The sequence below is a fragment of the Temnothorax curvispinosus genome, unplaced genomic scaffold, assembly GCF_003070985.1.
Source record: "Temnothorax curvispinosus isolate PA1 unplaced genomic scaffold, ASM307098v1 QBEX01005645.1, whole genome shotgun sequence".
In the NCBI taxonomy this organism is placed as follows: Eukaryota; Metazoa; Arthropoda; class Insecta; order Hymenoptera; family Formicidae; genus Temnothorax; species Temnothorax curvispinosus.
The window spans coordinates 14,948-38,144 of record NW_020215425.1 but is presented as its reverse complement, the minus strand read 5'-3'; the positions used below and the strand labels follow the sequence as shown (position 1 = coordinate 38,144).

Sequence of the window (23,197 nt, the reverse complement as noted above, 5' to 3'; positions counted from 1 at the left end):
CTCACCGCATAATCCAAGCCAACTTGAACCGCAGTCGTGCTTCGCAGGATGTGTTATTGCACACAATGGCGGAGCGGGACTGTGGCTTGGGAATAATTGCCGAGCCGTGCCGGGTACCGCACGACCACTCGCTATGGGCAGGTAGCAGGTGTGGTCTAGCGGCAATTACATGGAGGAGAACGGCCGAGACTGTCCCCTGCTCGAAATTCGAAGCAGGGGATGGGTACGTTGTCGTCAAGGGGGGCCGAGTGTATGTGGCGAGCATTTATGTCTCGCCAAACGTGGACCTGGCTTAATTCGAGGAGGTATTGGCGGACCTCAGGGCCTGCATCTCTGGGATTTCATTCGCTCAACGCCAGATAGTCGTGGCCGGGGATTTCAACGCGAAATCCGCGTTGTGGGGCTCCCCGGTCACTGACAGACGAGGCAGAATTTTGGAGACATGGGCGGCGGGTTTGGACCTGATTATAATTAATTCCGGACGGGTACAAACCTGCGTGTGACAACAGGGAAAATCTGTAATCGATCTCACGTGGGCTAGTCCCATGGTCGCTCGCAGGATTGAGGGATGGAGGGTGGCCGAAGAAATAGAGTCACTTTCTGACCATCTTTTTATAGAAATGTCTCTTTCGGCCATCCCGCCGGAAGTACAGGCCCGTCGTAGGGAAGCAGAAGAGCGCTTTCCCAGATGGGCTCTAAGGAAGATCGACGCGGATCTCCTCAGGGCGGCTATGAGCGTATCGCTCTGGGCGAAGGATCCGGCGGCCTCCTCGGAAGATGTGGACGAAGCTGCCGGCTGGATCGGGGGAGTTATGAAGGCTGCATGCGACGCTGCCATGCCCCTCGTCACGCCGATGAAGAGAAAGGCGGCCTATTGGTGGACGGAAGAGATCGCCGAGCTGCGGCGCTCCTCTGTCCGGGCCAGACGCCGCTGGTTGAGGGCTAGACGTAGCCAGGACTAGCGGCGAATGGATGAGTCAGGAGTAGAGTACAGCTCCGCCAAGCGGCTCTACTCCTGGGCCATAAAACAGGCCAAGGATAAGTCCTGGCGGGAACTCTTGGTGGCCCTGGATGAGAATCCATAGGGGCGTCCCTACCGCATGGTTTTAAACAAGCTGCGGACTTGGACGCCCCCGGTAACGGAGTCCATGGACCCTGGATTTCTAGAACAAGTGGTGAGTACCATGAGTACCCTTTTCCCGGATGACCCCGGGAAAAGGGCTCACGGAGGTCCTCCCCCACCAGTAGTGGAAGGGTGGGACGAAGATGAATCCGGTGTGTCCATGGACAAGATGCGAAGAGCCGCTCGCAAACTTAAGGCAGGCAAGGCTCCAGGGCCAGACGGAGTGCCGGGCAAAGCCTGGATCCTGGCCTCTGGGAAGCTAGCTGAGCATCTGCGTAAGTTGTATAGCGGGTGCCTCAAGCAAGGCCGGTTCCCCAAGGCGTGAAAGAGATCGAAACTAGTCCTCCTTCCCAAACCGGGGAAACCCGGCGACCAGCCATCGGCGTACAGACCGATCTGTTTGTTGGACGAAATTGGCAAGCTCCTTGAGCGTATTTTAGCCAATCGAATCGTCCAACACTTGTCCCGCACGGGGCCTGATTTATCACAGGCGCAATTCGGCTTTCAGGAGGAAAGATCGACTATCGACGCGATCAAACGTATCGAGTCCCTCCTGAGGGCCGTCTTGGAGGAAGGCAGGGTGTTGCTTGGCGTCAGTTTTGACGTAGCAAACGCGTTCAACACCCTGCCGTGGCGGGTAACAAGGGAAGCACTTCAACACCATGAAGTGCCCTCTTATTTGGTGGCCACATTATATGACTACCTGCGGGACAGGGAACTGGTTTATACAGACCAGGATGGTGAGGTCCGAACAAGGCTGGTCGTGCGGGGGGTTCCGCAGGGGTCGGTCCTGGGACCACTCCTGTGGAACATAGGATACGATCATGTTCTCCGGGTCGCCTTCCTCCCGGGATGTTGGTTAAACGGCTTTGCCGATGACACATTCTTGGGAGTTGAGGGCGATAATTGGGGGGAGGTACTGGCTCAAGGGAACGTCGCAGTGGCGGCAGTCGTGGCCGCGATGAGGAGACTGGGTTTAAGGGTGGCTCCTCAGAAGACCCAGGCCGTCTTGTTTCATGACAGGCTCATGGGGAGACCACCGAGAGCCCACATCAGGGTTGAGGGAATCCGAGTCGCTGTGGGGCCCGGCATGAAATTGCTGGGCCTATGGTTAGACGAGACCTGGAGTTTTGGCGAGCACTTTGCTCGCCTGACACCCAGGGTTAAGACCATCGGCAACTGCCTAGCAAGATTGATGCCGAACCTGGGAGGGGCGAGCAACAGGGCTCGCCGGCTCTACGCGGAGACAATTAATGCTGTGGCACTATACGGGGCACCAATTTGGGTCCCGGCGGCGGAGCGATCCGTCCGCATCAGGACGCAGATGCGCCAGATGCAGAGGACGGTCGCTCTGCAAGTAGCCAGGTGCTACAGCACTGTCTCACACGCGGCGGCGACTACGCTCGCGGGACTTCCCCCGCTGGAGCTTGCCGCCAGGCAACGAGCTAATGTATATGAGCGCGTGGCGAGGCTTGGGGCGAAGGAGAACCCGGTTCCGCCGCGTACGCGTAGAGCGATTGGACTCCAGGAGAAGACCGTCCTTGTCCGTAGATGGCAAGAGTGGCTCGGCAATGCTGAGTGGGGACAGAGGACGGTCGATGCTTTCCGACCCCATCTGGCGGAATGGCTAGATGAACGACGGCGACTCGGAGTAACGTTTTATTCGGTGCAGGTGCTCACCGGACACGGGTGTTTTGGTGTGTACCTGCATCGAATTGGTAAAGAGGCCACGACAGAGTGCCACCATTGCGACGAGGGGAGAAACACGGCGCAGCATACGCTGGAGGTATGCCCAGCGTGGGCTGAACAGCGCCGTGTCCTGCAGGGGGAGGTCGGCCCAGATCTCTCCCTCCCGGCCATAGTGGCAGCTGTGGTCGGGAATCAGGAGAAGTGGAGAGCCTTCACTGGTTTTTGCGGATCGGTGATGGCCCGTAAAGAGGAAGATGTGCGAGTCCGTAGAGGAGAGGTACATCCTCCTCCCTCACCAAGGGGCTCATTATAATAGATAGAACGCGGGGAGAAAACTACCATTAAACCCTGCAGCATTCTTTCTTCACTATAGAGAGAAGCCATTAGCCGTGAAACGGCAAGAGAAGATTAGAGAGGTTCAACGATCCAGCAGGGATTTATGGATCTTGAACATTTTTCATACAAGAAAAGGAGGAGTGGCGAGGTGAGGTGGTGTCACACCTTGCCACATCACAGATAATAGATCGGCCGGCAGGCTGCGAGCCACCAAAGCTCGAGAGGTGAGAGCCTAACCAAAGGCTCAGCGTAGGAGGCGCCCCGGATGCAATGATAACCAGTTCCCGGGGCGTCCCCATAAATACGCATAGTTTGGACACTCACGGGGTTTTAGTGGGTAGGTCACGCACATTAGTGCGTGGAATCCCACACTCCCCCCGTCTCTCTCCCCGAAGGGCGGGGGGGTCTTCCCCCTCACAACACTTGAGGGGGCTGTCGGGCCACATACCAGACCGACGTCTGGGAACCCGGCAGGAGAAGATTTCCCCATGTAAAAAAAAAAAAAAAAAAGTTTTCTCCGGGTCCTGCGCGCCAGCGTTGAGGAAGATCTATCCCTCCCGGCCATAGTGGCAGCAATGGTCGAGAGGGAGCAAAATTGGCGCGCCGTGGCATCGTTTTGCGGCAAGGTCATGGCCGCCAAAGAGGAGGCAGAGAGAATCCGGCGCGGAGAGCAACCCGCGCCGGACCAAATAGACGTGGACGGCGACGGAGGAGTTTTCCGACGGCCGCAAGGACTGCGACCTCGTAACCGGAGATGGAGACCCCCCCCCGTAATCGCCGTCCCCCACCCCCGGTGGATCCTACCGGGGTGGGATAAAAAGGGAGGAAAAGGGGAAAGCACGGGGGCGGGGGAGGTTGGGATAATATACACCCTCCCTTTTCTCCTCCAAAGTTCGGATGAAAGAAATACGTGCTAAGCCAAATTAGCGGCTTGGAAGATTTTTTGATATATGCCCCCCCCTCCCTTCAGAGGGGAAAAGGGGGGCTTGAATATAGACTGAGGGGATTGGGGGCCCGGGCGGGGATTCCCGGGTCCCTCAACCCAATCCTCTCTAGTCGCAAGAGAGAGCGCGGCAGGGAGAGGTTGTGTCACTCTCTGTCGAACATTGATGGTATTTCCTAAGCGGGAATTAGGGAAGAAGCGCCTCTGATCTCAGAGGCACCTGGGCGGCGGGTGCCTCGGAAGTCATGACTACGTCGTTCCCGAGGCACCCGCGTAACGCCAGGGCAGGACACACGCTGGGGTTTTAGTGGGTAGGCTGCGCGCGCTATCGAGCGTGCGTGGAATCCCACACTCCCCTCGTTCTCTCCCCGGAGGGCGGGGGGTCTTCCCCCTCCAACAACAGAGGGGGCTGCTGGGCCACATACCGGGCTTGCTCGGGAACCCAGCAGTGGAAAATTTCCCCAGCGTTAACAAAAAAAAAAGTTGGGTTTTTTCCAGGGGGTGGGGGGAGTCCTTCCGGAGCCTCTAGGGGCCCGGGGGAGCCCTCCACTACGGGTTTTGCGAACCCGGAGTGCCCGAGCACATCAGTACCATAATCCACGGCATTCCGCAAGGTCTGTCGTGGACCGGGGAGTCCTTTTTCAGGACTCGCGAGGCAGACTACCTCTATAAACAACTGTCCGGCTGGACGGGGCCGTGAGGGAAGAGCTTTTGCTCCCCCGACCGTCCTATGGGAAGGAAAACCCAGACAGAAAACCGGGGGCCCGGCCGCCCCGCTTAGGAGACTGGATCAGGCTTTGGCCATCCAGACTCCAACGGCCGGTAGGGGTTGGCGGCCCTGACTGCAATCGCCCGGTCGGCCGGGACCGAGAGGGAGGAGTTTCTACTCCTCCCACCGGCCTAGAGGAAAGAAAACCTCGATAAAAAACCACGGGGCAGGGGGGCTCCTTCTCGGTCATTGCACGCCGGTGCTCCGGCAGGCTCGGGGGGGAGACTGGTTCCCTGGGGAGAGAAGTGGGACGGATGATCCCTCGCCTCCCCCTGGGCTGACGGCGGTCGTCGGATCTCTCGGGCAATGGCCCGGTCCGGCGGTCGTCCGGCCTGGGGGGTTGCGGGGTTCTTCCCGTACCACGTCACCCCACTCCCGGGGTTGGGCCATTCACCCATTGCACGCCGGTGTTCCGGCAGGGTGGATGGTCCTGGGGTTTGTCCCTTCTTGGGGTGGGGTAAAGCCGGCCGTATCCTCGCGGTTGGGGGTCAAAAGGCCTGCACCTCGTCATTCGACGGGAGCGCGGCAGTCCGGGGAAACCTTGGCTGTTGGCGCTGCGGGTCTGCATCGCCCTTCCGCGGGGTCGCGAAGATCCCCTCTCCTAGGAGAGGGGATAACCGCCTTTCATCCACCCAGTACGTGGTGCTGGGCTGGGTGGAGGGTAGGCCCGTACTAAGGGATTGCACACCAGGGACGTGGTCCCACGGTTCCCCTAGTGCGGAGGGTCGCCTGGGCCGCTCGAACATCTTTCGAGGTCGGGGCCAGGCGTCCTGGGTGGGAGACCCGTTGGGCCGCTCGGACATATTCCGGGATCGGGGCCAGCGGGTCTGGTCACCGGACGTAAGGGCCGGTGACGAATGCGGAGTCCGTTGGGTCGGCGGTGGCGTGGGCGCTCCGTGTCCCTGCTCGTGCGTGGCGGGGACCGGGATCGAGCGTGCTCGGCCGGGGCCGGGATCGAGGTTTCTCGGCCGGCCACCCCTCGTTGCGCGCGGGTGGGGGTGGCGGAGTTCTCTCGTCGGCGTCGACCGGCGGACGGTGCCTCAGGGGTCGGGGGCGGTCTCTGGGGGTCCTTTGGGGCCTTCGGAGGGCGCTCTCGATACGGGTATGGCAAACCCGAGGATACCCGAGGGCTCGGGCAGGCTGGGCTCGTGAGGCGGGTGATGCCAACCAGCCTAGGGGAAGGACACCCCGAAAATAAACCAAACTAAACTCTTATAGAAAATGTCTTCTAAAGGAGTAACGTTTACTGGCCCAGGGGATTCGGACCCCCAGGGCCCGGCGGATGAGAGATGCTCTCAGGAGCACTGTCCCGGTCTCTCTCCGTCGTCATCAAACGACGGGCCGAACGTTATATTTCAAGAGCAGATGGAGGTGGACGATGCAGGGGCGAGGAAGAAAGAGATCGGTATTAGACCTTTTTCGAGAGCGTCGTCGTGCGAGTCTGGGAGAAAGACTCGGTCGCAGTCGCGACTTGAGGAGAGGAAGGCGCGGTCCTCCCTATCGGCGCCTAAAAGCGTCAAGGAAAGAAGGCAGCGTGCATTAGACGCACGAAGAGGGTTCGACATGAAGGGGAAGGAGAGTCAAACACCCCTAGAGGATCCCGGCAAAGGGAAGGGACATATCCACACGTCCCAAATACCGTCTGATGCCGACGAAACGCGCATGGCGATCGAGGCAACCGGAAACTCGGACTGGGAGGAGGTACCTGCCACGGATGTGGAGGTAATTAAGGACAGCGACAGCGATGCGGAGAGTGTCGCAAAGTCCTTTGCCTTCACGAAGAGTGGGAAACCCATGGTGATCAAATCGGGAGCAAGGCCCGCGATATTGGGCAAACGTGGTCGCCCTGTTACTACGGGTGATTACGAAAGGAAGAAGAGGGATGCCGCTCGAGAAAAGGCTATACAGAAGCGTCTGAAGCGGGAGGTCCTTGACCCCACTATAGGGGCGGTCCTCTCGAAAGGGAAGAAAGAGTGAGAGGTGAAGGCTTTAAAGGAGCTCAACAAAGCTCCCACGAGGGACCTTCCCGCCAGAATCCTAGAGGAGGTACGTGCAATAGACAAAGTCGCTACAAATACGACGAATATGTCGAGCACATATCGAGGAGCGTTGAACAGGGCCGCGGCGGTCATAACTGCCGCGACCAAATTCATGGCTCTGCGGGCGGAGAAAACCCAAAACAAAGATGCGCAAAAGGCGGAGCTGGAATTGCTTAGAGGCGAAATAGCGATTCTACGCGCGGACAACGAACGCCTGACAAAGGGCCTTTGTAGATGCGAGGAAGCACTACACAATCGTGGCGTAGCTTCCCAGGAGGAAGGAAACGAGACGGAAAAACCGTACAATCAACCCTCGGCGCGAGGATCAGTCCCCAGGAATCGTCCAAAATACTCCATCTGCGACTCCGACACAAGCAAAGAGGAAAACGAGGCAGGGCCCACTAGAGCGGCGGTATTGAAAGACATCGCCGAGAATGGCATGCCTGCTGCAGTCTGCCCACCCATCAAAGGGGTGGCAAAAGTTATTGAGCAGGCGGCTCCCGGCAGAAGCGAGGATAAAGGAAGCCGGGAAGACCCGCCGGGAGGGACGGATGTCTTTTGGTTTGGGCATGGAGAGCCCGGGCAGACGACGTCCAAACCCCCCCCCCCCGAGATATGGAAGAGAGGCTCCTGGAAAGAATAACCGAGAAGGTAATCGGTCTCTTCAAGAACCTCCAGAGTAGGCTATTGCAAGAGCGCGCTCCCGTGGTAGCAGCGGTAGCCACGAAAACTCAGAAAGGCAAAGGCAAAGGCAAAGGCAAGGCTATGGAGGGAGGCGTAGAAACAGCCGTGCCAGTGCCAGTAATCGGTAGAAAGAAAGCAAAAGGAGGGAAACCGAAAGCGACGGTGACGACGACGACAACGCCCATTGTCAACGCCAGCGACAAAGACGCTGGGAGCAAAGCGGGCGCGGCAAGCCAGCAACACCAGCAGCAGCTGCAACGTCAACAGACGGAAACTCCTCTCCCCCCATCGACAGCAAATAAAGCTCAGACGAGCTGGGCCGTAGTCGCTCGCAAGGGTGGAAACAAGGGGAAAGCGCAGGAGCAGCAAAAGGCCGCACAACAAGGTCAAAATGCCCTTAAAGCGAGAGGCAAAACAGCCACCAAACCAAGGGGCAACGAAGAGGAGGCGGTTAAAAATACATTCCCGAGTAAGAGGAAGGTGCCTAAAACTGCGGCGGTTACGGTGACTTGTCCGGAAGGCAAATACTCGGAGATTCTGACGGAGGCGAGAAATAAAATAAATATAGCCGAGCTGGGAATTGTCGGCGGACTTCGAGCCAGGAGAGTAGCAACCGGGGCTCTTTCCCTCGAGATTCCCGGTAAGGACGGGAACGAAAAGGCGGATGCCCTTGCCCGTAGAATGGGTGAAATATTCACGAAAAGAGAGGACGTACGAATTGGCAGGCCGATAAAAACGGCGGAGATCAGGGTGAGCGAGTTGGACGACTCGATCTCCGCCGAGGAACTCACGAAAGCAATCGAGGAGGCTGGGAAATGTCCCACTACCCAAATACAAGTGGGACAAATAAGAAGGGCGCCTAACGGTCTGCGGTCGGCGTGGGTCAAGTGCCCCGTCGCTGCAGCCAACGCGATTGCGGCGAAGGACCGCCTGTTGGTAGGGTGGCTCCGCGCGAAAGTGCAGCTCCTGGAGCAGCGCCCCCTCCAGTGCTTCAAATGCCTGGAGGGAAGTCATGTTAGGGCCACCTGTAAAAGCGAGGTGGACAGGAGCAACAGGTGCTATCGATGCGGCGAGCCTGGACATAGGGCGCAGGACTGTAACGCGGTGCCTAGGTGCCCAGTGTGCGCCGACAAGGGGCTCCTTGCCGGTCATAGGGCTGGTAGCAAGGTCTGCAAGCCGGCAAACCGTAAAAGGGCTCCCGGCAAAGCCGCAAAGGCGGAAAGAAATATGGTCGATAACGGCCAGATCACCGACAAAGGGGCTAAATCAACAGCCCCTGCGGAGAAGGAGCCAAGAGTTCCAAAGACGGCCGTCAAAGGACAACCTCCCCTAGTGAGGTCGATCGAAAAGGTCCAATTGAAATTGGCGGTCGTGGAGGATCCAAAGCCACAAAGAACGAGAAAGGAAAGAAATCTCCAGGGATGAGGGGAAAGTTCGGGCTCGACAGGAGCAAGAGCGGAGAGTAAATCGCTCGACCATCGAGAGAAGATGGAGGTGGACGAGGTTCCACAACAACTAAATGTCTAGAGGAACTAAATACATACAGGGGAATGCCAACCACACTCGGTCGGCACAAGACCTGTTTGTGCACACAATGGCTGAGCGTGGCTGTGGCATAGGTGTGCTAGCCGAACCGTACCGCGTCCCACCCAACCATCCCAATTGGGTCGCGGACGCCCGGGGTTCGGTTGCCATCTACTGCATCCCATCGCGGCTTGTCCCCCCAATCACAATAAGCGAAGCGGCGAATGGCTTCGTCGCGGCAGTGTTGTCACGCCGTGGGTTTTTCGGCCCGCGCGAGAGCGTCGTGCGCATGCGTCAGCTGACGTCACAGCTCACGCCAGCTACGGAGTAACGGAGTACGGAGGTTATCGAGGTGCAACAAGGGCGCTGGAGCTGGAGGCTCCAAAGTAATATAATAAACTGTGCCCTGTATGAATAAGGACGGATCTAAGTTAGGGATACAAGAAGGAGAAGAAGAAGGTGCAGCAATAGGTGCGTATAAGGGGTCCCTTGTATTTTTCTGGCGTTTGTTGTAAGAAATAAGTTAGCAGTGTGTTATATTGTGCAGATCAAGATATTCTGCAGTGATAGAGAAAATCACGCAACGGAGATGGATCATCCAGAGCCGTCGACATCGGGTGACATCAAACAAAAGAAGAGGACATCAAAAATGAAAGTATTCCAGTACTCTTGGTTAAGTATAGATATTTTTAAAGAATGGTTAATGCCACACGAAGATAATAAAAAGGCTCTCTGCACGGCTTGTGATAAAGTTATTTTATGTGGCAAATCAGATTTAATAAGACATTCCAAAACAAAGTTACATGTGACGAATATTAGTAAGAGCCGTAATGTCACACCATCTGCTTTATTGCCTAAGCTCAAATGTAATATTAAAGATGCGGACCATGTTAAGAAAGTTAAAACAGCCGACATAGAGATAGCTGCTTTTTACGCGGAACATAATATAGCTTTTAGAACTGTAAATCACATGGTCCCTTTAATGAAAAAAACTGCACCGGTAATTAACGATGTGAAAATGTCAAAAACAAAATGTACAAAATTAATAACAAATGTCTTAGGAAAACGCGAAACCGATAAACTTATTACAACTTTAAAAAGTCAGAAATTTTCTATTTTAGTAGATGAAAGCACAAGTATCTCAAACGATAAGTTGCTTTGTATTTTAGTAAAGTATGTATCATTAGAAACCAAAAAGTGCATTACTCAATTATTACAATTAGTTGCATTAGATGCAACGGATTGTTCTGCAGACAAATTATATTCTGCATTTGAAAAATGTTTAAAAAGTAAAGGAATACCATTGTCAAATATTGTAGGAATGGCTTGTGATAACGCTTCTGTGATGATAGGAGTTCGAGATTCTTTTGCAAGTAGATTAAAAAAAGAGGTACCGGCCCTTGTTGTATTAAATTGTATATGCCATTCCTCAGCTCTTATATCGAGTAAAGCTTGTTCAAAATTGCCGGATTCTTGTGAAGATGTCTTGCATGCAGTTGCTACATATTTCTCGACCAGTGCAAAAAGATCTGCTATCCTGTGCGATTTCCAGAGCTTTTTTGGAGTAGAATCACGTAAAATCTTAAAATTATCAGGTACAAGATGGCTCGTCTTACAGAAGTGTGTTACTAGACTTCTCGATAACTGGGAAGTCTTGAAACATTACTTCCACCTGGAAACTATTGAAAGTAAAAATAAATCGGCAATAACAATCTTTAATACTTTAAATGATAATAAAATTAAAGCATATATGTTATTTTTAAAATATTGTTTGAAATTCTTTAATCAGTTTAATGCGTTCTTTCAAGGAAGGAACATTTTAATTCATAAATTAGCTGAGAGTAGTGAGCATTTAATAAAGCAGATAGGTAACAATTTCTTGCTGCCTGAGGCGTTAAAAAATATTTCTTTAGAAATTATTAACTTGCAAAATTTTTTACCATTAAATTCAATATATGTTGGTCCCGAATGCGAATCTTTGTTAAAATTAGAGTCTTTAGAATTTGTTATAGAAATAAAATCCAGATGTTTATCTTTTTACATAACCGCGTTAGAAGAAATGATAAAACGATTGCCTTACAATAATGAAATGTTTCGAGAACTGACATTTTTAGATCCAAGTATAGCGTTGAGCGACGAAAGTAGACTTACCTTTCCAGACTTGAGAAATGTAGCAAGACATTTTCAAATTTCCGATATTACGGCTTTAGCCTGTGAGTGGAGAACGTTGCCTATTGTATTTAATGACGCGGATAAAATTCATTTAGCTAACTTAGAACTTGATGACATGTGGAATAATATTTTTCAAAAAAAGAATTTGAATGGTGAACCGTCTTTTCCAAATTTAGAAAATTTAGTACATGCAGTTATGTCACTTCCACATTCCAATGCCGAAGCAGAGAGAATTTTTTCAATTGTTACAGATGTGAAAAATAAAAAGAGGAATCGGCTTGATGTCGCCACTTTGGACGCAGTTTGTAAAGTACGTTCTAGTTTCCAAACTAATAACACTGATTGTCGCACTTTCAAAGTAGATTCAACACATTTAGAACTGCACAATTATAAGAATTTATATTCTCTTAACAATAGTCAAGATAAAGATAAATAGAAATTGTTGATTTTTACGCATGCTTTTATTATAACTTTTCCCTCTAGTGTCAATTTAACCTCATTTTTTAAATATTTTAGTAACATTTCAACAAGTACAAATGTAACAACTTCTTTGAAAATCTTTTTTTTGCTCCCGCGACCCATGTGTTTTGCCATTGCTTTTAATATTTTTGAGCATGGACACTTTCCTCTTTTTATTCCACTGATAACTAATGATATTTTTACTTTGTTGTCACACAACTCGTGTTCAATTATTTTTTGCAGATTATCTATTGTAATTTTTTAGTTTTACTTTGTGTGACAACATCAACATATCAAAGCAGTGCAATACTTTTTTCTTTCTGTTATATTTCTTTCTTTTTTATTTTTTTTCTTTCTACGATCCAGCATGCACAGGTGCATGCATCTGAGAGAGTTTTAAGTATTTATTGAATATTTATTTTAATATTTTTTTAGATATTTAATTATTTATTGTCAATTGCACTATTATTTTCTTTGTATTTTATTTGTAGAGACTTGTCTTATATGTATCTGTTATTAATCAGTAATTTACTTTGTTTTAGCAACCTTCTTGAGATGCCTCCATTTCGTCAGACTGCGGCAATATGAAGTATTTATCACATGTATATTTATTCATATGTATATTTCTTATGTACAATGTTATTTTTTTAATACTGGTAAGGTTTTCTGCAGTTTCCCTTACCCTAGCAACAAATGTTGGTATTCATATAATAAATCGGCTGCAGACGTACAAAATAACAAATAAATTAATTTTGTTATTACCACTTATATTAACTACATTCTATTTTTTTAATATAAACTCTTTCTTCTCCCCCTGCAACTTCCTTCACATTTCCTTTCTTGCTGGGACCTGACGATACCTCATATTTGGCCGAAGTGTATACGTTACTTGCTGTGACGTCAGCTGACGCATGCGCACGACGCTCTCGCGCGGGTCGAAAAACCCACGGCGTGACAACACTGCGTCGCGGCGCGTTGGGAGCCCATCTCGGTGATCGGCGTGTACGTCTCGCCGAACATCGACCTGGTCCAATACGAGGAGTTTCTGGGGGCTCTAGAAAATTGCGTCAGGAGACACCTCCCGGGGCCCACAATCGTGGCGGGAAATTTTAACGCCAAATCGGCTCTGTGGGGATCCCCCGTCACGAACAGAAAGGGCCAGGTCCTTGAGGCGTGGGCGGCGGAGTTCGGCCTGTGCGTATTAAACGTGGGTTCGGCGCCGACGTGCGTGCGCGCGCGCGGGGGCTCGGTGATCGATGTCACCTGGGCAAATCCCCTCGCCGCGAGGTTTACGCGCGGTTGGAGGGTAATCGGGGAATCTGAAACCCTGAGCGATCACCTCTACATAGAAATAGAGGTTTCGGTGGTCCCTCCTGCGGTGCTGGCCCGCCGTCGCGACGCGGAGGCCAGATCGCCGAGATGGGCCGTTAAAAAGATGAACGTCGATCTTTTCGCAGCGGCAATAATAGTATCGGGATGGCGCGCGGCACCGCCCGAGGAGGGGCGTAGCGTGAAGGCGCAAGTTGGCGGTATCAGGGGCAGAATGGCGCAGGCATGCGACGTAGCTATGCCCCGGGTGAAGACCGTCGACAGACGCGCCGCGTACTGGTAGACAGGGGAAATCGCGGATTTAAGGCGCTCCTCCGTCCGGGCGCGGCGTGTTTGGATGCGCGCGCGAGCGGGGCGCGGTTGCGTTTCAATAGAAACGGCTGGAGAGGGTTACCGAGCTGCCCGGTCAGCCCTCTCTAGGGCCATACGGGTGGCCAGGGACAGGGCGTGGGAGGAGCTCCTCCAAACGCTCGAGGAAGATCCGTGGGGGCGCCCGTACAAAATGGTTATGAACAGACTCAAACCAAGGGCGCCCCCAAAAACGGAAGCGATGGACCCTCGGTTCCTCGAGGAAGTAATCGACACCCTCTTTCCTGCCGGAGAAGAGGGATGGGAGAGGGAATTCCTCGCTGCAAATCGCGAAGAGGACTGGAGCGAGGAGCTGAGGGTCACCCAGGAGGAACTCCTGAGGGCCGTCAAGAAAATGAAGAGGGGGAAAGCCCCCGGTCTTGACGGCATACCCGGCCGCGCCTGGGCCTTGGCCGCGGGGGAACTATCCGGTGAGCTAAAGAACTTATTTACGGACTGCTTAAAAACCGGGCGGTTCCCTAGCGATTGGAAGATGGCCAAACTGGTCCTCCTCCCGAAGGAGGGCAAGCCAGCGGACTCGCCCTCCGCATATAGGTCGATTTGTTTGCTCGGGGAGGACAGCAAGATGTTCGAGCGGATCATCGCCGAACGCCTCCTCGAGCACCTGTCCCGGAACGGTCCGAACCTGTTCGCGGACCAATACGGCTTTCGCGCGGGCATGTCAACCATTGACGCGATAAACACCATCAAGTCCCGCGTGGAGGCCGTTTGGAGGGAGGGTGGGGTGTTGTTAGGAACGTCTTTCGACACTACCAACGCGTTCAACACCTTGCCCTGGCCCGTGATAGCGAGGGCGCTGGAGTATCACGACGTCCCTCGCTATCTAATACGGGTCTTATTTGATTACTTCCGGGACAGGAAACTGGCCTATATGGACCAGAATGGGGTCTGGAGGGTGAGATTGATAACCCGGGGAGTGCCGCAGGGCTCAGTACTGGGCCCACTATTGTGGCTCCTCGGGTACGATTTGGTGCTGAGGCTTGCCCTTCCCCCCGGCTCCTGGGTCACCGGCTACGCCGATGACACGTTTCTGGGGGTCGAGGGTAAAACATAGGAGGAGGCCAGAAGACTGGCCAACATAGGGGTGGCCTGCGTGGTCAGAACCATCAGGGGCCTCGGGCTCGCGGTGGCTCCCCAGAAAACACAGGCGGCGTACTTTTACGACCGCCGTCTGTCGGGGAAGCCACCTGTCGATGGGTCCCTGATGGTGGACGGAGTCCGCGTCCCAATTAAGACCGGGCTTAAGCTGCTCGGTTTATGGTTGGACGGCACATGGGGGTTCGGCAAACACGTCGCCCGCACGGCTTCGAAGGCGGCGGCTGCGGCTAACAGTCTCTGCCGACTGATGCCTAATCTGAGGAGAGTCGGTAGTGGTGCTCGCCGACTGTACGCCGGGGTGGTGCACTCGATAGCCCTATACGGTGCCCCGATCTGGGCACCGAAAATGATGGCCACCGAGAGCCTAAAAGCGCCTATGCGCCGGGTTCAAAGACTGGTGGCCATATGGGTGGCTAGGGCTTATCGCACCACCTCGCACGCGGCGGCTTCGACCCTGGCCAGTTTGCCTCCAATGGAGCTCTTGGCGGACAAGCACGCGTACGTGTTCCGGCGAACGCGGGAGCTTCAGAGGCGGAACGTGGAGATCAGCGCCAGGGTCAAAAAGGCGATACGCCAAGAGGCTGCGACGGCTCTCCTCGCCAAATGGGAAGAGTACTTGGACAACCCGGCTTTGCCGGGCAGGAGGGTCGTCAGTGCCGTCCGACCGGTCCTCGAGGACTGGGTCAACAGAAGGGGACGCGGATTGACGTTCCATATGACGCAGGTGCTCACCGGGCACGGTTGCTTCGGTGAGTACCTGTGTCGAATAGACAAGGAACGGACCACGCAGTGCCATCACTGCGCACAGGCGGTGGACTCGGCGCAGCACACGCTGGAACACTGCCCAGCGTGGGCGGAAGAGCGCCGGGTCCTGCGCGCCAGCGTTGGGGAAGATCTATCCCTCCCGGCCATAGTGGCAGCAATGGTCGAGAGGGAACAAAATTGGCGCGCCGTGGCATCGTTTTGCGGCGGGGTCATGGCCGCCAAGGAGGAGGCAGAGAGAATCCGGCGCGGAGAGCAACCCGCGCCGGACCAAACAGACGTGGACGGCGACGGAGGGGTTTTCCGACGGCCGCGAGGACTGCCACCTCGTAACCGGAGATGGAGACCCCCCCCCCCGTAATCGCCGTCTCCCACCCTCGGTGGATCCTACCGGGGTGGGATAAGAGGGGAGGAAGAGGGAAAAGCACGGGGGCGGGGGAGGTTGGGGTAATATACATCCCCCCTTTTCTCCTCCAAAGTTCGGATGGGAGAAATACGTGCCAAACCAAATTAGCGGCTTGGAATATTTTTTGATATATGCCCCCTCCCTCCTTTCAGAGGAGAAAAGGGGGGCTTGAATATAGACTGAGGGGATTGGGGGCCCGGGCGGGGATTCCTGGGTCCCTCAACCCAATCCTCTCTAATCGCAAGAGAGGGCGCGGCAGGGAGAGGTTGTGTCACTCTCTGTCGAACATTGATGGTATTTCCCAAGCGGGAATTAGGAAAGAAGCGCCTCTGATCTCAGAAGCACCTGGGCGGCGGGTGTCTCGAAAGTCATGACTACGTCGTTTCCGAGGCACCCGCGTAACGCCAGGGCGGGACACACGCTGGAGTTTTAGTGGGTAGGCTGCGCGCGCTGCACTTATCGAACGCAGCGTGCGTGGAATCCCACACTCCCCTCGTCCTCTTCCCGGAGAGCGGGGGGGTCTTCCCCCTCCAACAACAGAGGGAGCTGCTGGGCCACATACCGGGCTTGCTCGGGAACCCAGCAGTGGAAGATTTCCCCAGCGTTAAAAAAAAAAAAAAAAAAAAAGGTTAGGTTGTAACCGGACGGTACCACTGGAGGCACGAATCAACGCTGCGTGTCCTTAGAAATCAACGGTCGCCACTCGGTTTGACCTTTGAACCACCGAGAAGGTAAGTATCAAACGATATCTCGAACTATCAATTAGACTAATTCTCTTCTTTTTTCAGATTCCTGCCACCGCTGGATCATCGCCGTCATCGATCGGGATCGTCGCTGCTACCGGAATCCAGGATCAACGAGGGACTTCGAGTGATCGACGCCAATGGATCAGGTAAGTAGAAGGTAAGTCCAATTTAATAAATTTTCGAAATCTTTTACGAAAAAAATGTTTAATTTATTCAATTATATTGATTTCCAGTGTTGGTTGTTCACAAAACCTTAAGTCACAAAAGATGTCGGACGCTCGTATATGTAGGCACACACGCCCCGTTTATCTACGACGCACGATCTTATTTCGGTCTAAAAAGGCCGTTCGTCTTTGTAAGGACGACAATTAACGCGTTCCGCAGGCGTTCCCGGTTGTTACGAATGTTGGCGAGCCGCAATTATAGCACTTGCATGACGATCGCGGTGACTTAGCGCGACGAAGCAGAGCGAAGTTTATTACGTGTTACACGCTCGAACATCCCCGAGAGACTGCCTCGAGCAATATTCCTCTCTCGGGCTCCCTACCTACAGTGAGTTACCCCCACCATGGGGTTCTCGGTCGCTTTCTCCTCGCGGTAATTTTCCGCTCTCCGCGTTAACAATGGTTGTTTACGACTTTCGAGTCGCCAGGTGTGCGCCAGATGTTCGCCGCTACGCAGTTACAATACATGTTGCCTACCCCCGGCTGTGCCCTTTGTCCGCGGTGGAAATTTCCACTTGGAGTACCATGTAATCGACGTCCTGAGACGGACCCCGGGTAGTGGTTTTTAAACTCCCGCAATTATGGATCCACGACGACGCCGACCCGTGCGCACGCCTTTTCCCCCGTCTCTTTACGCGACCCCGGGTCGACTTCCTGAAGAAGACGTCTTGGTGCAGAGCACCGGGCCCGCCGACGACGCCGACCTCTCCTGACGCCTATTCCGTACCTGGTACGATACCCTCCACGGTTTTTCCCCGCAGAAGATGTCCAGGTCGCGAAATGGCGGACGGTTCTGTAACTTCGTTACCGGTTGTCGGATTTCGACGGCGACCGGATATGTACGTTCGTGGGGACTTCCCCGTTAGTCAGGGATGTCTTTTCCCCGGGAATGACTCACCTAGGGCAAGTTCCCGGACGGTCCGCCATTTCGTTACCCGGCCGACGGGTCTCATCGGGACCCGGTTTCATGGGCTTGGCGCAGTGCCCCCCGATGTCAGGAGTGTTCAACCCCCGTAGATGACGCACCTAGCGCGAGTTCGCGGACGGTTCGCCATCTCCTGTTCGCGTTCCCGTAACACGTCGCCAACCCCGTATGCGTGACTTGGGGACCCCGTGCTCTCATCAGGGACGTATTTTTTTACCGAAGTGCCGTCGGTTCGAAAATTTCCCGACGGTCCGCCATCTTTCTCACCACTGGTCGGATCTGACTCTTGACGCGCGTGTCACTTTTCGCGGGCCCCCTTTTTCGATCAGGGCTCTTAGTTTTTACCCGCCCGTCGCGTATTCTATGATTTTGTGGACGGTCCGCCATTTTCCGCTCGCACGCCATTTTCGCCATTCTGTGGCACGCATCTACCTTATCGGGTCTCGGACAACCGCCGAGACGCTGCAGCCATTGCTCCGCAGTAACGGTCCACCATTTCGCTGTACGTCATCCTCCCGCTCCATGGATCGTCACGACTCGTCCGACATGTTGCGTAGAAGACTCCCGGTCATTTGCGCGGGAGCCTCCTCTTTCCTGGAAAGTATTGTTGGGCTCAAGCCCTGTCGCGCCGCCGCACGACCTCCCGTATCCGCGCCGACGGGAACAAAATAAAATTGCGTGATTGTAAAACCAAAAGAAATCTCTATCTCCTCTCGGGGAGTTACCCTGCTTGAGCCTCAACTGCGTCAAAAGAAAAAGAAAATTACGGACGCGGCATGTTACGCTTACATCTAATGGTCCGCCGGATGGGGTCGCTCTCCAGACTACGGTCCAATCGCAAAATGGAACTGCTAAATGAAAATGGCTCGTAATCGACCAACGGAAATCCAAGATTTGGTAGCGTCATCCGACTTTACACCCATCCTCGGGACGCGAACGCTAATCTTAAAACTAAGTTGGACGTGGCTCCGCCTCGTCCCTCTCGGGACCGCTGCTGTTGGTGCCCTTGTCGTCTCCGGTGATACGTGCGGCTGCAAGGTTAGGTTGTGACCGGATCAACGGTTGACGCTGTTAAATTTGAATAATATAGCCACTTACTACTTGGGCTGTAATTACGGTTGCCACTGTATTTTCTGGATCTATACAGAAACTTTGATGCAATGCGTTGCCCCTTCCTTCCTTCCAGCGTAACGGCTGCCGCTGTTCTACGTCGCGGACGTGTTCAAGGCCGTCGGCCACGCCCTGGTAATGCGCACGTAAAGCATGGATATTCGGACAGGATGTTGACCGGGGTCGCGAATAAACACTCTTTGTTTATTATAAACAAATAACAATTTAATAATTCTCTGGTTTACAGCATGTGCTACGATCGCGGACACGTTCTCAACGGTACCGACGATATTGAGTTTATTACGACTCTCAGGGTCGTTTGCGTGCCGCACAATTAACTCCCGTTATCGCGCAAACACGAATAAATATCAATAATCACGCTAATGTCGCTAGCGGACAACGGGATAAGTCGATCGGGTTCGAATGATTTACGCGGAACCGAAGTACGAGTTGCCGCTTCGAGTGCCAACGATGGACTGTCCGGGAGGAACGGGTCTCGCTCTCCCACTATGGCTGCTCGCGCCGGCGCAACGCCGCTCATTTCGGCGCGAGTCTCGTGCATTTCGCGCGTCTTCTCGCCCTCGGCCAATCGCGTCGCTGCTCTACGGGCGACACGATCCTTCGAGTGTCGTTGACCAATTGGCAACTAACTGAGCCGGTTTACTGGCTCAGCTCAATCACGATGCTGAATCCCGATTGGACGGCGGACATGGGCTCTCGCTGCGATCTCCGCATTGCGTCAACCAATGCCAGCCGTCGCAACAGCACAAAGTGCGTGTTCGCGGGTCAGGCTGGTTTCACATGGGGCGTAAGATGCGTATGCCTAACTTGCGTGAGCCAATCAAATCATCTCAGCTACTATACGCGTATGATACGATTAAATACTGAGACGATTTGATTGGCTGACGCAAGTTACGCATACGCATCTTACGCCCCATGTGAAACCAGCCTTAGTCACTCGGAACGGTTCCGAGTGACCAATCATAGGTCGTTTTGACGATCCGACGCTACGCAGGTAAGTATCACGTACTAGAATCAATACATCGATTAATTCTCCTTTTCTTTCAGGTACCGGACTTCGTGGGATCGTCTCGCCCAATCATTGGACGGGAAACCGTCATCGGTAAGTATTCCGACAGTAAGTATATGAAATGCGTATCGCATACAAAATAATAATAAATCTTAACAGTTTCGACAGGGAAAACATAAAAGTAATTGTAATTGAATGTTTAAACGCATCATAACGCGAATCTCGCTATTTCGAGCCATGCTCGTCTCTGATTGGTTGGATCGCTGCGTTCGTTCGGCAGAGTCGCTCCATGCGCTCCGATAGGCTAAATGACTTAGAAAACTTAGAAATGAATCAAATAATGCAAAATTAGCCAGGATTCGCTCCTATTGGCTGTCGTGGACAATACAGTCTGTGAAATATGAAAATAAAGGTAAAACTCTACGAATCGATATAAAACTATCAGGGCTTCGCCCCATTGGCTGTCGCTACTCGATATTGTGTCAAAACTGCAATAAAACTGTGAAACATGCATAATTAAAACTGAAGTACGTAAAACGGACGCTATTGGTCCTCGGACGCAATACACGCTTAACTCGACGTGATTGGTTCATCGCTTGTCGGGAATCAGTCTGGGATCGATCTCGAGGCTTAATAATAAGATGTATAAGGTATATAGAACGAATATTATGCTAACTGTATGTATCTCTGGAAAACTGATTATCAAAGGTATGAATATGCTCAAAGTGACCACCAAGTATTCTTTAAGCCGCATCTCGCTGACTCTATTGACTCTACTAACTCTACGTTAAATAATACGGTTGTTGTGCTCCCACTGAATGCGAATAAGCTAAAAGTAATATGCATACGATAGAAATCGCAAAAAGAATGAAAATGAATGCAAGAACTATAATTCTGAATTTATCAGAGTCCATGGCCTGTGATTGGCTCTCGCGATGGCTTTGTCTTCGCTCCTACTGATATTCGCTCTGGGATGCGTGGGATTGGTCGAAAGGATTTTCGGTTGTTCGTTTGCGCTTATTTTGTATAAAATACAGTGTATTTGACTCCCTACACTCCTATTGGTCGCTACATGCGTTATTATTATAAAATGATAAAATTAATGTAAAAACGAGACCTCTTGGGTCGGTAGTCGCGCTATTGGCGTAAAACTTTCTCAATGCTTAATCAAACGATAAACTAAAACAATAGACTTGAAAATAAAATAATATAAAATCAAAAAGATGTTTATACACACTTTATACCGGTACGACCTTTCTTATTGGCCAATCTATCCGGAATCGTGTTTTCGCGCAATCGGGGTGGGCTATGTTTTACGGGGCCGTCGCTGCTCCCGCCGCTGTCTCCGACGCCTCGGTCTGATCGGGCTGATCTTCGACGCTCTTCTCGTCCCTCGATTGGCTCTCGCGTTCGTCCTGCGGTCCAACGGGCTGTTCCCTGCACTGGGCCACGACCTCCTCTTCCTCGATGACCTCTGGCAACGTTTGAAGCAGGGCCAACTGCTCCGCGTCGTTGTTTGACATAAATAATTGCACCTCTGCTTCCGTTAGGTCCATCGATTGGTCAGTTTCATCGATCTGTTGTACGGCTTCCGGAACCCTCGGGATCACCTCCGTCTGGTCCATCGGCTCGTACGGTGTCTGTAGGCTATGAGGATCCGACCTTGGAACGGTGACTTCAGCCACCGGTTCCAAGGTTAGGTTAGGTTGTGACCGAACGATGCATAATCGGGCCACGGGGTACGCTATTTTGTCCTATTAGTCATCGGTCGCCACTCGGTTTAACCTTTATATACCGAGAAGGTAGGTATTCGTAATGAAAATCAGCCAAAATGTGAACAATTTGTTTAAACAATTTTATTTTTTCAATCCCGCCACAACTGCTCGATAAGCATCGCCTGAGCTCTGGATACCGCTAGGTATGACCTCAATCGGCCAGCCAGGGATACCTGTTAGCCGGACAGCTGCTTGATCAGGTAATATCTCCTTAACCCTTTGACTTTTCGAATTCCCGCCACGGTTGCCTCCTCTGGTATGCTGTGCCAATCGTTTCCACTATCGATCATTCATCTACCTCATCCGTGGAACCATGATAGCCGGATAACCGCTTGATCGGCTAAGTCCCGACATTAATATAAGTAAAACGCCACTAATTCTCTTTTATTTTCAGGTTTCGTCGACAGCTGCTTCATCACCATCGCCGATGTCGTAGATCACCGCTGCTCACCGATGTCTAGGATCAACGCGTCTGGGAGATAGCCGGACAACCGAGAACTGTCCGCGTAACTACAACTAATATCAACTTTTTTCAGGTTTCCGCCACGGTTTCCTCATCAATGGCCTCCTCTGAAGTAGAATCTGTGATGACCTTGAAGATCGGACCACGCTATCACCAAGATGGCCGGACAGCCGCTTGTTCAGGTAAGTTTCCGGGTAAGTAATGATATTTTCGTTTGTATTTTTGCAAATAACAATTGCTTTTATTGTTAACTATAGTTGCACAATGTTGGTGGTTCACAATTAACGATTGCCACATAAAATGGCGGTCGCACGTCTCGCAAAGTGCGAATTCGCGATTCAGGTACGCGAGACCCGTACGTCTTTCGTATCGACGTCATGTAACGCTGTTGGCGGGCGTTCCCGTTTGTTATAGCCGCTGAGGTAGTCTTAAATATCGTATTCCGTTTCGCGTTCGCGAATATTTTTCAACGATACGCCGGTATAATACGCGCGAGAGTGCTACCTTCGAGCGACCACGAGAGACTGCCTCGAGAAACGTTGCTCTCTCGGGCTCCCTACCACCGAGATTTTCCCCTTCCCAATGGGTCTCGGCCGCTTTCACCGCTCTGGAAATTTCCATGCTACGTCTTAACAAAAGGTGTTTACGCGTTTCGGCACACCAGGTGTGCGCCAGATGTTTGCGATGGAAATCTCCAACGCTAGTACACTATATGCGTTGCGCTCTTTCGACTTCCGGGTAGCAACAATTCAGGTTTTAAAATATTGACCTTTGAACGGCGCCGACCTATGCGCAAGGTCTATTCGATGTCCCTGATCCCGATTCCACGTCGACTTCCTGGAGAAGACGTCTGGATCGCGTTTAAAACGTCCGCCAATGGCGGCGACCCGGATGCCTACTCTTTAGGCCCTAATTGACCGTATTCCGGCCCTACTTCCTGTAGCCGACGTCGGAAACTACTAGTTGTCCGGACTGTCCGGACAACCCCCGGTTAGGATGGTCGGATTTTGATCGCGCTTCGATATTCGGGTGTACCAGGTGTCCCTGGTGACGCAATCCTAGTTTTTGTTATCTGTCCGGCAAACCGGGTGTTTGCGCGGTCAGATCGCAATCGCGATTGATTCGGACGTCTTCTCGACCTTCCCCGAGTACGCATATTTAATTTCATGCCGGTCCGACGCTCGGTTCAAGATATCGGGTCTGTCCGGCAAACCGGATGTTT

At 52.6% G+C, this 23,197-nt stretch overlaps 3 protein-coding genes across 3 annotated transcripts; all 3 read left to right on the top strand.

Annotated features, from left to right (window-relative positions):
• Window positions 1-620: 620 nt before the first annotated feature.
• On the top strand, window positions 621-962 carry LOC112455008. The gene has a single exon (XM_025016679.1). It carries the CDS (start codon window positions 621-623, stop codon window positions 960-962), a length of 342 nt encoding a protein of 113 aa, XP_024872447.1.
• Window positions 963-9,749: 8,787 nt separating this feature from the next.
• Window positions 9,750-12,489, top strand: LOC112455009. The gene is made up of 2 exons (XM_025016680.1): window positions 9,750-11,589; window positions 12,281-12,489. The coding sequence occupies exons 1-2, from the start codon at window positions 9,757-9,759 to the stop codon at window positions 12,290-12,292; spliced, it is 1,845 nt and encodes a 614-aa protein (XP_024872448.1). The 5' UTR covers window positions 9,750-9,756; the 3' UTR covers window positions 12,293-12,489.
• Window positions 12,490-14,640: 2,151 nt separating this feature from the next.
• Window positions 14,641-15,657, top strand: LOC112455007. The gene has a single exon (XM_025016678.1). The coding sequence runs from the start codon at window positions 14,641-14,643 to the stop codon at window positions 15,655-15,657; it is 1,017 nt and encodes a 338-aa protein (XP_024872446.1).
• Window positions 15,658-23,197: the final 7,540 nt, after the last annotated feature.

Bases quoted from the DNA above. Each gene is read 5' to 3' on its own strand.
- LOC112455008 (XM_025016679.1), top strand. From the start codon at position 621: ATGTCTCTTTCGGCCATCCCGCCGGAAGTACAGGCCCGTCGTAGGGAA.
- LOC112455009 (XM_025016680.1), top strand. From the start codon at position 9,757: ATGAAAGTATTCCAGTACTCTTGGTTAAGTATAGATATTTTTAAAGAA.
- LOC112455007 (XM_025016678.1), top strand. From the start codon at position 14,641: ATGGTGGACGGAGTCCGCGTCCCAATTAAGACCGGGCTTAAGCTGCTC.